General features: G+C 46.6%; 1 protein-coding gene across 2 annotated transcripts in view; it reads right to left on the bottom strand.

The window, feature by feature from the left end:
• Window positions 1–14,190, bottom strand: part of LOC147084983 (uncharacterized) — a 118,782-nt gene that overhangs the window by 59,319 nt on the left and 45,273 nt on the right. For both annotated transcript variants that reach the window (XM_085979695.1, XM_085979696.1), the window contains exon 2: window positions 1,118–1,150. In XM_085979695.1, coding sequence (XP_085835821.1) covers window positions 1,118–1,150 — 33 coding nt within the window. The remainder of the gene's footprint in view (window positions 1–1,117; window positions 1,151–14,190) is intronic.

Raw genomic sequence — 14,190 nt, 5'->3', positions numbered from 1 at the left:
CACCAGTCGCTGAAGGTAAGCATGCAGGTGCAGCAGGCGGTTAAGAAGGCAAATAGCATGTTGGCCTTCGTAGCGAGAGGGTTTGAGTACAGGAACAAGGATGTCTTGCTGCAGTTATACAGGGCTTTGGTGAGACTACATCTTGAGTATTGTGTGCAGTTTTGTTTGCCTTATCTGAGGAAGGATGTTCTTGCCATGGAAGGAGTCCAGTGAAGATTCACCTGGCTGAATACCTGGGATGGCAGGAATGACGTACGAGGAGAGATTGGGTCGATTGGGCTTATACTCGCTGGAGTTTAGAAGAATGAGAGGGGATCTTATTGATACTTATAAAATTCTAACAGGACTAGACAGACTAGATGCAGGAAGGATGTTCCCGATGATCGGGGAGTCCAGAACCAGGGGTCACAGTCTAACGTTAGGAGGTAAGCCATTTAGGACAGAGATGAGGAGGAATTTCTTCACCCAGAGAGTGGTGAACCTGTGGAATTCTCTACCAAAGAAGCAGTTGAGGCCAATTCATTAAATATATTCAAGAAGGAGTTAGATATATTTCTTAACGCTAAAGGGATCAAGGGATATGGAGAGAACGCAGGGGCAGGGTACTGAATTTGGACGATCAGCCATGATCTCATTAAATGGCGGAGCAGGCAGGAGAGGCCGAATGGCCTACTCCTGCTCCTATCTTCTATGTTTCTATGGAAGTTCTTGACTAACACATCAACAATTTCCTCACCTAATTATTTAACCGCCTCTACCCCGACTGCCACCCACCCATCGAGTGGAAACCCTCGGCTCCTGGAAATTTTTCTATCTTTGATCTCATTATCTTCTCCATCACCATTTATTTTACGTCTATTGAACCTAGATATTTCTTCCTAGATTAATTCTTGTTTTCCTTGTATCGCTGACCAAAATGTTAGAAAACAAAGACATCTCTTATAGTACCTTAGCAATGAAAGCTGCTGAGATGCAGACATGCATTACTGCTACAAACGTCACAACACGATGCATTAAAGCAATGAATTTCAATTACATAATAACAAATTCAGTTATTTAACAGTTTGAAAATTAATTGCTAAATTTCCTTATTTTAGAGAAAAGCGTCGACACTAACCTTGAGAAACGATTCTTCGTGCCCCAAAAACCACTAAAAAGAGAAAATATGAATCAGTTATTCGAACACCAAGAGCTTTAGCGGATGAATATACAGACTGACTGCCGTGCTTTGCTGTATGGACATTTCGCAGTGTGACTGAGTTGGTGAGATTCTGGCTCCTTTTATTTTAACTCCCGCTCCAGAACATGACATCATAATGTAGGCAGACACTAAACACAGAGATTTCCAGATTTTCACTACACTTTGTGTAAGAAAGTATTTCCTGGTTTCACTCCAAATTATCTGGCACCAGTTTTAATATACTTCCCTCCTAGTCACAGATTCACCCACCATAACTGAAGAAATTGTACCGAGATGTTCATTTGCATACAATTCCAATAATCCACAGCAATTATCAAAATGTGCCCTTGGGCCTAATGACAGAAAACACGTGAAATGATAACAGATCCATTTTGTGGCTGAGAGAAAAAGTCCCTGAAAGTCAAATGAATGCAAATGCATGGAGTGTGGGTGCAAACACTGAGCATCTTTACAGATCTCAGCATGCGGCTACACAATGAACCAGAATGGCAATGGCAGCGCGGGAGCTCCGTTATTGAAAGGATGGAGGCATTACTTGTTTCAATTGTGTGTGAGACGTTGGTGATTAAGAGGTTACTGCAGCTCTGTGTCTTTGTAGCGGATTAGTCTCCGCCCACTGTGCAGATCTGTATGTCAGCTCTTGTATACTGAATGAGGAAGTGGAGTTTAAATAAGTAGAACCAAATGGTGTTACAATTCACTGGAAACCGGAACTTTAAAGCCAGTTTGCGCACTGTCACAAATATCACAATGCGTGTGCAATCAGCAAGGAAGAATGAAGAAACATTTAATAACAATAATTAAATAATATGAAAACATTTCAGGCTGATGTTAACAATTAGAACAAATGCTTAGAACGGAAACCTGTGGGTTCAGCTCAGAAACTCTTCACCTCAGACAAACAGGAAGTTTACCCCGACAGTAAAATCAATGCCTGAGAACCAAGAATGTGTTTAAATATAGTGGCCTAGAAATTCAGTATAGCCACTTTTGGGGCGGTAAAGTCGGGCAGCCGCTAAAGTTTGCGCCCGGCGCAAAGTCGAGCCCCATTCGCCGATATTCAGTCGCATCGCCCTAAGAGGTTGCTGCTGCGCTAAAACAGGCGATGCACAACTATCATTAGGCGCTAAGCCGGCGGGCCGGGGCGCTAACACCGGAAGTTGGGTGCAGGGCAGGGCGGCGAGCTGCTGATTGACGGCAGACACTCTGGCTCCGGTGAGCTCTTAAAGGGGCAGGGTGGAGTTGTTTTTTTTGAAAGGCCGAGGTTGTATTTCTGTTTGTGGGGAGGTCTTCTCTTGTTATGTGATACCGGTCCTCCTCCTCCTCCTCCCAGAATCTACCTTTGTCTCTCACACAAAAGGAGTGTTGCAAAACGGCTGCCTTTTCAACTGCAGGAGTGCCCTTTAATTTGCGCTCCCCACGGCCCGCATCAGCTGAGCACCGTTCGACTCAACAGTTGCTAGGGCCGCCAGGTGCACAATGGGCCGGCGTGACTGAAGATCCAGTTCGGGGCGCACAAAGGGCATTGCACGAGGAAATGACATCATGATCTGCGCTCGCAGCTGAGCGCGCGCAAACACTTTGCGCCAGCGCTAAATGTCTACTGAAGTTGGGGCGAGGCGCAGATCGTGCTGCGCCCAGGCGCTAAGTGCCTAGCGCTCGACATCTACTCCTCCTAAGGCGCTAATGGCTGGCGCAGCCAACTGAATTTCTAGGCCAGTGAATGTAAATACATTGGGAGAAATTCTGTTGGTAGCGCCACTGATTAGCGCCTAAAGAGGCCGAGAAGTGGAGCGCTAACCAATTTCCGCCCCGGCGCAGTGAGGCTAGTGCCTCGCCCCATATTGGGCAAAACATTTAGGCCTAGAAATTCAGTTTGGGCCCGCCAGCTGGCGTGCGCCCAAAAGTTAGCGCTGCGCGTGGAGCCAGTTGCGCCCGTGAGTTATTCAGTTTTTGCACCCCAAGTCGGAACCGGGCGCTGTTCCAGGGTGTGCCCGCCCCCGCTTGGGGCGCTGAAACTGAATTTCAGCGCTCTAGGTGCCGCTGCGCCACCCGATGCGGTGCGGCAGGCTGCGGTACTGCAGGCCTCCTCCTTCTCTTAAGGGGGAGGTGCCTGCAACGGGGAGATCGCCGCTGGATTGTGCCGGCAAATGAGCCCGGCACCACGGAGAATTGCCGGGCTCGTGGAAAGCAGCTGGCAATGCCGCGGGGGGAGGTGGTGGAGGAGGCCGGGGAAGGAGGTGCGGGCAGGCGGCCGCCGAAAAAGCGGCCGGCCGCACCTCCACCTTTATGCGCCCCACTAAGGCTGCAGGAAGGCCCTGGTCTCCGGATGTTAGTAGCGGCCGCCACGGAGGAGGCGGCCGCTACTGAAGATGGGGGTCGGGGCGGTAGCGGGGCGGAACCGGGGCACTGCGCACACCGATGACGTCATCGGTGCTGGCGCAGCGCTACCGGCTACCGCCGCCATTACCGCGGCACTGAATATCAGCGATACCACCCCTACTGGCGCAGAGGCCTTCTTTGGGCACAAACTGGTGGCGCAGGCCACTGAATTTCTAGGCCTTAGTGCCAGCGCTAAATCAGCGCCCGCTCACGGGCGCAGGCAGGTCATGACGTCATTTGAGTGTGCAACGCATTTTGGGCACCCCGGACCGGAAATTCAGTGGTGCCCCCCTCCGTACCACCTGGCGCTAATAAGGACAGATTACCCGGAGCCTTCGCCAGTCGCTCTCGGGCTGGAGGGGCGTTATTTAAAGGAGACTGGTGTAGTTTGAAAGCGGCAGCCATTTTTGGATCACAACTTCTTCGAAAGCTGCAGAGAGTTGCTGAGCTGCACACTGCGAGCCATTTCACCACTGAGCCAGCGCTGGCAGAGGAACTTCAGCCTTCTGACCATCACCTTGCTGTTGGTGAGCATTTACAATGGGAAAACTTCCTGTGCGCACTTATTATGGGGGCTGCATTGGAGGGAAATGTCCTGCTGCTGTATCATCTGGAAAGGGCACAGAGATGCAGGGAGAGAGGGGCAGGCATTTCAGTGTGCAACGCCTTTTGGGCGCCCCAGACCGGAAATTCAGTGGCGCCCCCCTCCGTAGCACCTGGCGCTATTAGTGACAGCTTACAGGGAACCTTACCCAATCGCTCTCGGCCTGAGGGTGGGGCATTATTTAAAGGGGACTGGTGTGGTTTAAAAACGGCAGCCATTTCTGGAGTACAACTTCCTCGAGAGCTACAAGGAGTTGCTGAGCTGCACACTGAGAGCCATTTGACCACTGAGCCAGCGCAGGCAGACATTGTAAACTCTGGATTACTCCCGGTGCCACGTGCTACTGATTATAGGAATAGCAGGATAGAGCAGGTGAATGCGTGACTAAAGAGTTGGTGCAGGAGGGGGGGCTTTAGTTTGCTGGATCACTGGGTCTGCTTCTGGGGAAGATGGGACCTGTACAGAGCTGGGGTGCTAGTCCTGGCGAAGCGAAAAGCCTAGCGCCAGTTGCGATTTAGCGCCACCTGGCGCGATATTGGATCGTTGCGCCCGTGACGGTGATTGCAGCGATAAATCAGGAGCTGCATGAGGCTCTTAAGGCGCCAACCCGGGGGCGCAACCCAATTTAGCAGCGGCGGGGTGCAGTGCAGGTACTTTCAATAATCACTTTCCCTGAGACACACTGGCGCCGGCCAGCTCTTAAAGGGGCAGGTCAATTGGCATCACCAGACACATTCACTGCCTTGTAGGCCTTCAAAGTGGTGGGAGCCTACCTGTGGCGCGCCAGCCTAGCAAGAAATGGAAAGGGTGAGGCAGAGGGCGGATCGCCTCGCTGATGGGGCATTGGATGCTTTGGTTGGTGCAGTGGAATCAAGGCCAAGGAAGATGGTCGGAATGTGATTTATGTTTTGGACAGTCTCCCGGGTGTGAGAGGCAGTTATGTGTCAGTGCATTACTTTGCTTCCTATTGCTATTGCTTTCTCATGTTTGAAGGAACCACATTTTGTGTAATGAAACACTTTCTTCATTTACAATGGCCATGCCTTCTATTTACATGCATCTTGCCCTTCACAGGCTTGGGGGTATCAGGCCGGTTCCATTCCTGTTCTTGGAATGGTAGCAAGCATTCCATGAGAGGGGCCTAGAAGCTACTTCTGATCAGCCTCTGACGCGCAGCCTGAGAAGAGCCGCTCGCGTAGAAGTTCAGGCCAGCAGGCATCTTCTCAGCCACCGACAGAGATGTCCTGCACTTTATCTGAGGCTGCAGATCTGGCTGAAGCAGCTGGCACAGCTCAGTCACCACCTCTTTTCTAAATCGCAGCCTTCTGACACACTGCTCCTCCGGCATGTTCATGTAGGAAAACTGCTGTCGGAAAACCCTGCCAGCGTAAGGTCTGCTGTGGCGACGTCTGTTGGCCCTCCTCCATCTGGCCATGCACCCCCCCCTCTCCCAGTGCCCTTTCCAGATGATTCAGCAGCAGGACGTTCCCCTCCAATGCAGCCCCCATAATAAGTGCCCACAGGAAGGTTACCCGTTGTCAAGGCTCACCAACAGCAAGGTGATGGTCAGAAGGCTGAAGGTCATCTGCCTGCGCTGGCTCAGTGGTCAAATGGCTCTCAGTGTGCAGCTCAGCAACTCTTTGTAGCTCTCGAGGAAGTTGTACTCCAACAATGTGTGCCGCTTTTAAACCACATCAGTCCCCTTTAAATAACGCTCCTCCAGCCCGAGAGTGACTTGGTAAGGCCCAGGAAAGCTGTCAATAATAGCGCCAGGCGCTACGGAGGGGGGCGCCACTGAATTTCCAGTCCGGGGCGCCAAAAATGCGTTGCAGACTCAAATGACATCATAATCAGCCTGCGCCCATGACCGGGCGCTAAGATTTAGCACCGGCACTAAATGCATGCTCAATATTGGGTGAGGCGCTAGGCGCCTTGCGCCCGCCCGGAAATTTGCTAGCGCCCAACTTCTCGGCCTCTTTAGGCGCTAATCGGTGGTTCTAACAACCGAATTTCTCCCCCTAAATATATAACAGCACAAGGGAGTATGGCAATGCTACGAGTTTGCGCCGGCGCTAAATGCATGGTCAATATGGGGTGATGCGCTAGGCACCCTGCGCCAGCCCAGAAATTGGCTAGTGCCCCACTTCTCCGCCTCTTTAGGCATTAATCAGTGGCGCTACCAACCGAATTTCTCCCCCATAGAGTCATAACGGCAGAGAAGGTGGCCATTCGGCCCACCGAGTCCATGCCGGCTCTCTGCAGAGCAATCCAGTCAGTTTAATTCCCCCGCTCTATCCCTGTATCCCTGCAGCTTTATTTCCCTCAAGTGACTATCCAATCTCCTCTTGAAAACATTGAGTGTCTCCCCATCCTCCAATTCCTTTGGCAGTGAATTCCAGGTCATCACCACTCGCTGCATAATATTTTTTCCTCTCATCACCACTCTCTCAATAAGTCCTGCCACCTTCGGGGACCTTAAATATTAAATCAGTGTCCCGTAGTCCAGTTAATCCATCAACTAGTGAGAACAACATTTTCCCATATAGCCCATCCAAACCCATCATAATAATGCACACCTCTGTCAAATCACTCCTCAATCTCGTTTGCTCTAATGAAAACAAAACCTCTATTTATGAAGCCCAAGATCCCATATGCTTTGTTAACCAAACTCTCAATAAGTCCTGCCACCTTCAGGGACCTCAAACAGTAAATCTGTGTTCCCTAGTCAATGTAATGCATCAACTAGTGGGAACAACCTTTTCCTGTCTAGCATATCCAAACCCATCATAATAGTGTACAACTCTATCAAATCACCCCCAACCTCCTTTGTTCTAATGAAAACAAATCAAGCTTCTCCAACCTGTCCGCTTAGTTAAGACCCCCGTCCCCGGAACCGATCCGGTAAATCTCCTCTGCACCTTCTCATGGGCCTTCACATCCTTCCCAAATTGTGGTGAATTGATTGGATGCAATACTCCAGTTATGGCCTAATCAGCGCTTTATAAAAGTTAAGCATAACTTCTCAACTTTTGCACTCAATACCACTATTTATGAAGCCCAAGTTCCCATATGCTTTGTTATCCACTCTCTCAATAAGTCCTGCCACCTTCAGTGACCTATGGACATTAACCCCCAAGTCCCTCTCTTTAAAACTGTGATATTAAGTATATATTGCCTCTCTCTATTCCTGCTGCCAAAATGCATCAACTCACACTTCTCTGTATTAATTCCATCTGACACTTGTCTGCCCATTCTACTAGCCATTTGATGTCCTGTTGCAGTCGATTGATACCATCATCACTGTTTGCCACATAACAACTCCTATAAATAAGGGGACGTGTTTAGAGACACGGTGCAAACCGAATGGGTGAAATAAGAGCACTCAAACTGCATTATGGTAGTTTTGCTGGAGGGTGAAACAACATGAGGAGACTGACTGGTCCCAACGTCGACTGTTTTATCCCCCCAGAAAGGAAGTTGTGTGATCAGTTGTCTACTGGGATAATGTCGAGGGAGCAGGAGGTGGATTAGATGGACAAACTAAACACAAAAATTGCATGTGTAGATCTAGGAGAGCAACTAGAAAAGATTCAGGATCAGGGCAAGGAGTTGGGAGAGCCTCCGGGGATGGTTGGGTTGCTGGCCAAGGGATTTGTGAGATACAGCAGGGGCATCCAATTAATGAAGGATGTGAAGGCCCTTGAGAGCGTGCAGAGGAGATTTACCAGAGTGGTTCTGGGGACGGGGGTCTTAACTACAAGGACAGGTTGGAGAAGCTTGATTTGTTTTCATTAGAGCAAAGAAAGTTGAGGAGTGATTGATAGAGTTGTGCACTATTATGATGGGTTTGGATAGGCTAGACAGGAGAAGGTTGTTCCCACTAGTTGGTGTATTACATGGACTAGGCGAAATGATTTGACGCACAGGGTGGTTCAGATCTGAAACACACCACCTGAAAGGCTGGTGGAGTCAGATTCCATAGGAACTTTCATAAGACCATTGGTAATGTACTTGAAGAGCATTAGTTTGCAAGATATTTGGTGAAAAGCTCGAGCCTGGTACGAAATGATCTCCTTCTGCACTCTAAGATTCAATTACTCGAACTAAAAGAGTTCGATCGAGACGGCCATGTGTAAACAATTCCAATAATCCATGGCTAGGAACAAATTGTGCCTTTGCCTTAAAGAAACAAAGCACCATTAAATGATGCACAGATACACACATGGTCCATTTTGTGAACCAGTGAAACCATCATTGAAAGACAAAGGAAAGCACCTGGGTGGAGTCTGTATTCAAATTAAGAGCAGATTTACAGATCTCCACATGCGACCATACCACGAAAAACAATGGCAAGGCTATCCTGGAAACTCCATTACGGAATGTATGGTGGCAGTAACGGTAGCAATTGACATTGAAAACATTGGAGTTTAAGAGATAAATTCTGAGCACCAAAGGCAGCTGCAGCACTGTGTTGCTCGAAGGACATCCATCTCCACCAACTAAGCAGATCTATATCTCAGTGAGATGTTCAGCTCCAGCACACTGAATGAGGAAGTGGAAGTAAAATAAATTCCTAGATCAGAAAGCTGCCTGAATTATTCACCAGAAAGCATTAGTTACACAGACAGTACACAAACGTTCAATTATACCAAAAAGCCCCTAAAATTGAGATGCAAGATGGAAAAGAGGAAGAAAAATAAGCAAATAAAGGGAAAATTGTCAGCACTGCAGAGAACAGTAGCAGCAGTTAGGTGTGAAAATGGAAAGGAGCGGTTTCAACTCGAAGGAGCTTTTGTTCAAAGAATCACAGAATCACAGAATCCCCACAGTGCAGATAGAGGCCATTTCAGCCCATCGAGCCTGCACCGACACATATCCCACCCGATCACCGTAACCCCTACACCAACACATATCCCACCCTATCCCTGTAACCCCCCTAACACTAAGGGTCAATTTATCATAGCCAATCAACCTAACCCGCACATCTTTGGACTGTGGGAGGAAACCGGAGCACCCGGAGAAAACCCACGCAAACACGGGGAGAATGTGCAAACTCCACACAGACAGTCGCCCGAGGCCGGATTCGAACCCGGGTCCCTGGCGCTGTGAGGCAACAGTGCTAACCACTATGCCACCGTGCCGCCCTCAAGCGGCACTTAGCTGCTCACAGAAAGAACAAAGTCGCAGAACCAACGAAACAACTAAAATATATTTACTAAATAATATACAGTGACTCTGTTAAAATGCTCTCATCCAATTTCTCTCTCGAAATCTCCAAAAAAACCCGCATTATCTGTTCATGTTTGAGTGCAGATACTGATTGGATAGCTTGACATGAGGTCAGCAGTGGTGTGGCCGGCAGAACTTTCCCCTCCCACCGTGCATGCTTGCTCTGCAGCAGGCAATAGATATCAAGGAGCTACTTAATGACATTAGGCCGAGGCTTCCTTCACTGTCCTCGGAGCACGGAGCTGAATGGTAGCGCCAGTACCTCCCCTTGATGGAGATCAGGGAACTCACCACGATCGGACGTTGGTCATTCGGTCTTACTTTTATGTATTTTTTAGCTCTGCACTGCAGGCACTAATTGAGCTATCGGGAGACAAATATGCTCCACTATACTGCTGATAAAATGCACTATTCTCCAAATCCAGTCCAGTAACAAATTAAACAGTGCCGTATAAAACTGAGAGATGATCATTTAGTTCAACTTTTCCAAAAAGGAGATTAGAAGACACTTCTTCACCCAGAGAGTGGGCAGAATGTGGAAAATGGCACCACATGGTGTAGTTCCGGCGAATAGCATAGATGCATTTAAGGTGAAACTAGTTGCTAACATGAGGGAGAAAGGAATATGAGGATATGCTGATAGAGTCATCTGAATTCGATTGCGAGGTGGCTGGTGTTGTTTATAATCAACGGCATAGACCTGTTGGGGCCGAATGGCCTAGTCTCTGTGCTGTTATTTCCAGTAATTCTATTTAATTTCAGGCTGAAATTAATAGTGACAGCAAATGCTGTAAACGGAAGCCTGTGGTTTCAGCTCTGAAGCGCTTCACCTTGGACAGGGAGTAATTTAACCCCTGACAGTAAGAACAATGCATCAGAACCAAGAATGTTTATAACCACAATGAAAAAAAGATATTGTGGCAATCTTTCTTCTACACTTTCAACCGAATAATTATTTAATTCTTGGATAAACCATCACCATGAGTGCTGCAGTAGCAGACTGAAACTCTACACTGTCAGTTATTAATACAATTCAATTCAAGTCAAGTTATAAAATAAAAAAGGTATTTCATATTCCACTAGCATCTTCTAAACTATATAAAAGGAGATGTGTTGAGGGACATCACAGAAAAAAATGGGATAAATCGGATGAAACTATCAGGCAAAATGCAGTTTTGCAAGAGAAGTACATTAACTGAGGAGAAAAGAATTCAACACTTCAGCTTGTTTAAGGTCTGAAAGGAAGTTAGATGGTCAGCTGTTTACCAAAATATGTTCAAGGCCAAGGTGGCGAGTTTCACAGGCAACATAAATAGGAGAAGAGCATGTGTGGGGATAGGAGCGAGATTGGGGAAAGACTCAGAGTCAGAGCTCAGAGAATGCGGAGTGTCAGAGCTGTTTGAACGTTGTGACCACGGGAACTGTGTGATGTAGCAGCTGAACTGATGGACTTGATCTTAGAGACTTCAGTTATGTAGAGAGACTAGAGAAGCTGGGACTGTTCTCCTTAGAGCACAGATGTTTTTGCGGAGATTCACCAGAATGACCAGGGCTGAGAAACTTCAGTTATGCGGAGAGATGAGAGACACTTGGATTTGTGTCATTAGAGCAGTGAAAGTTAAGGGGCGATTTAACATAAAAATACCGGGAATGACGGACTTCAGTTATGAGGAGAGACTTGAGATTTAAGTTGATCTCCTTAGAGCAGAGAAGGCTAGGTGGAGATTTACCAGTATGGTACCTGGGGAGATGGACTTAGTTATGAGGAGAGATGATAGAAGCTGGGGTTCTTCAGGTGGAATCTGTGTGGAACTAATAAGTGGACTTAAATACAGTTAAAATAGTTTTTCAAAATGTTTCAGGCTGAAGCTAACACTGACAGAAAATACTGACGACAGAAACCTATTGTGTCAGCTCAGAAACACTTCACCTCGGACAGTGAGGAATTTAACCCCCGACAGTAAGAGCCAGGCATCAGAGCCAAGAAGAGGCTAAACATACTAAATGAACATCCATTTTGACAATATTTCTTATATGTTTCAGGCCGTATAATTAATTAATTCTATGTTTACCACCACAGATAGAATCAGCAAATCAGAGAACGTTTCAACAGCGCTGGAGGCCACAGGACCACCGGGCCTGTGCTGACTCTTTGACAGACCAATCACATTAGTCCCTCCCATATGATTTTTCTTCAAAGCCCTGCAAGTTTTTCACTTTGGATCATTTACCCCATTCCATTTTGACAGTAACAATTAGAGTTGCACTAACAGACTGATTCTCAGACATTCAATTACTAATAAAATTGAAATCAAGTCTCTTAATGCAATTTTAAATGGCGTTGGTGAGACCAAACCTGGAGCATTGTTTACAGTTTTGGTCTCCTTACCTAAGAAAGGATATACTTGCCATAGAGGGAGTGCAACGATGGTTCAAAGGACTGATTCCTGGGACGGGGGGATTGTCCTATGAGTAGAGAATGAGTAGCCTAGGCCTATATTCTCTAGAATTTAGAAGAATGAGAGGTGATCTCATTGAAATATACAAAATTCTTAAAGGGCTTGACAGGGTAGATGCAGGGAGGATGATTCCCCTAGCTGGGGATTCTAGATCCAGGGGTCACAGTCTCAGAATAATGAGTTGATAATTTAAGACTGAGATGAGGAGAAATGTCTTCACTCAGAGGGTGGTGAATCTTTGGGTTTCTGTACGTCAGGGGGCCGTGGAGGCTCCATCGTTAATTATATTCAAGCCGAAGATCGTTTAATCTTTGGATATTAATTGAATCAAGGTGTTTAGGGATAGTGCGGGAATGTGGAGTTGAGGTCGAATATCAGCAATAATTTTGTTAATTGGTGGTCCCACTGGAAGGGCAGATTTCCTACTCCTGCTCCTATTTCGTATGTTTTTATGTTCTTAAAATACATTTAGAGATAATATTCCACTTTACATCTCGTAAAATATAAATGTAGGGGTATTATGTACAAACACAATGGAAGAAATAGAATCATACAATCCGCCTAATAACCCTGCATTGTGCTGCAAATGTAACTGTGTATTGAAATCAATGTAGGTTGTTTCTGAGTCCAAATAATTTAAACTGATTAACCGACTTTGAAACAACAAGAATTAAATTGAATTTGGACGTGAAGCAAATTCATGGCCCAGAAATTCGGGTCGGGGACTTCTCGCGGGTGCAAGCCCCCGACCTACACTTACATTGCGCGCAGAAAGTTGAGGCCTGGGCCTGGCTGTGCGTGGATTTCCGCTCTGTGACCCGCTCCAGCTCCCGGCGCGCTGTGCTTGTGTGACCCAGGGGCGTAGTTAGTTTGATGCGTCGGCTGGGATCACGTGAGCACTGGGCAACCAATCGGAGGATGCAAAAGTCCATTCATGTGTTCGACATAAGACCTGTCAAACTCATGAAAACTCAGGCGCCCAGAACAGTACATAACCTTAAAATAATTTTTTTTAAACATCACACTATTCAAATCAACTATAAATAACATTAAATAACCATTTTAAACAATAATTAAAATTTTTGAGAAAAATAATTTTATAAAAAATCGGAGCTAAAAATACACTTACCTTACTGCAAAGTATTTAAAAATAATAAACCTGTGGAAAAAATGTTCTAATTTTAATTAATTGACCACTTACCTTTTAAACTTAAGTCCTTACAGTGTAAAACGTGGAGGCCTTCACGCACGGGCAAACCTGTCAAAAAACCGGAAGTTCAACGCACACGCGCTGCATTTCACCTCTTAACCCCTCCTTTCAGGGGACCGGAAGTGCCGTTTTCCCGCGCATGCGCTGTGCATGCAAGAAACTGGCACTTCCATCGGGTCCACACGTGGGTCCTCCATCCGTATTCAGACTTTGGGACCCGAATTACTGGGCCCATGTGTTTTATATTCGCCATTTCATTCAACTGAAAAGCAAATCAGCTTGGAGCATGATTGAAGATGTATTAAACTTGAAACTGTATTAAACCATGAGGGGGATAGCAGCAGACTTCGGAATGAAAGAGGCAGAATCGTGAAATGGGCAGGTGCATTACAGCTGACATTTCATGTAGAGAAATCTGAGGTGATGGAATTTAGGTAGACGAATGAAGAGAGACAATGTATAGGAAATAAAAATATGTTACAGGGTGTTCCGAAACAGTGCGCACATTCATAAATCTTTAAAGGTGGCAGGACCTGTTGATCAATATGTTAAAACAACCTTTAAGACCTTTAGCATTAATAGTAGAGACATAATGTACAAAAGGAGGAGGTTTGCTGAACCTTTGTAAATCACAGGTTAGGCCTCAGCTGGAGCATTGTGTCCAATTCTGGCCACCACACATTAGGAAGGACCTCATGACCTTGTAAACGGTGTGGAGGAAATTTACCAGAATGGTAGAAAGATTGACAGAATTTAGTTATGTGGAGAGACTAGTGAAGCTGAGGTTGTTCATTTTATAGCAGTGAAGGTTAAGGGAAGATTTACCGGAATGGTAGCAGGGAAGATGGACTTCAGTTCTGTGGACAGATTGGAGAAGCTGGAATTGTTCAGCTTATGGCAGAGAAAGTTCAGGGAAGAATTACTAGAATGGTAGCAGGGATGATATTCTTCAGTTATGTGGAGGGATTGGTGAAGCTGGGATTGTTCACCTGATGGTAGAGAAGGTTAAGTGAAGATTTACCAGAATGGTACCAGGGATGATGGACTTGAGTTATGTGGAGAGACTGGAGAAGCTGTGATTGTTCTCCTCGGTACAAAGCAAGCA

The sequence above is a fragment of the Somniosus microcephalus genome, unplaced genomic scaffold (assembly GCF_052327205.1).
Source record: "Somniosus microcephalus isolate GS21.2 unplaced genomic scaffold, FLI_Smic_1.0 unresolved_chr9, whole genome shotgun sequence".
Classification (NCBI taxonomy): Eukaryota; Metazoa; Chordata; class Chondrichthyes; order Squaliformes; family Somniosidae; genus Somniosus; species Somniosus microcephalus.
This window is presented reverse-complemented; position numbering and strand designations above follow the sequence as displayed.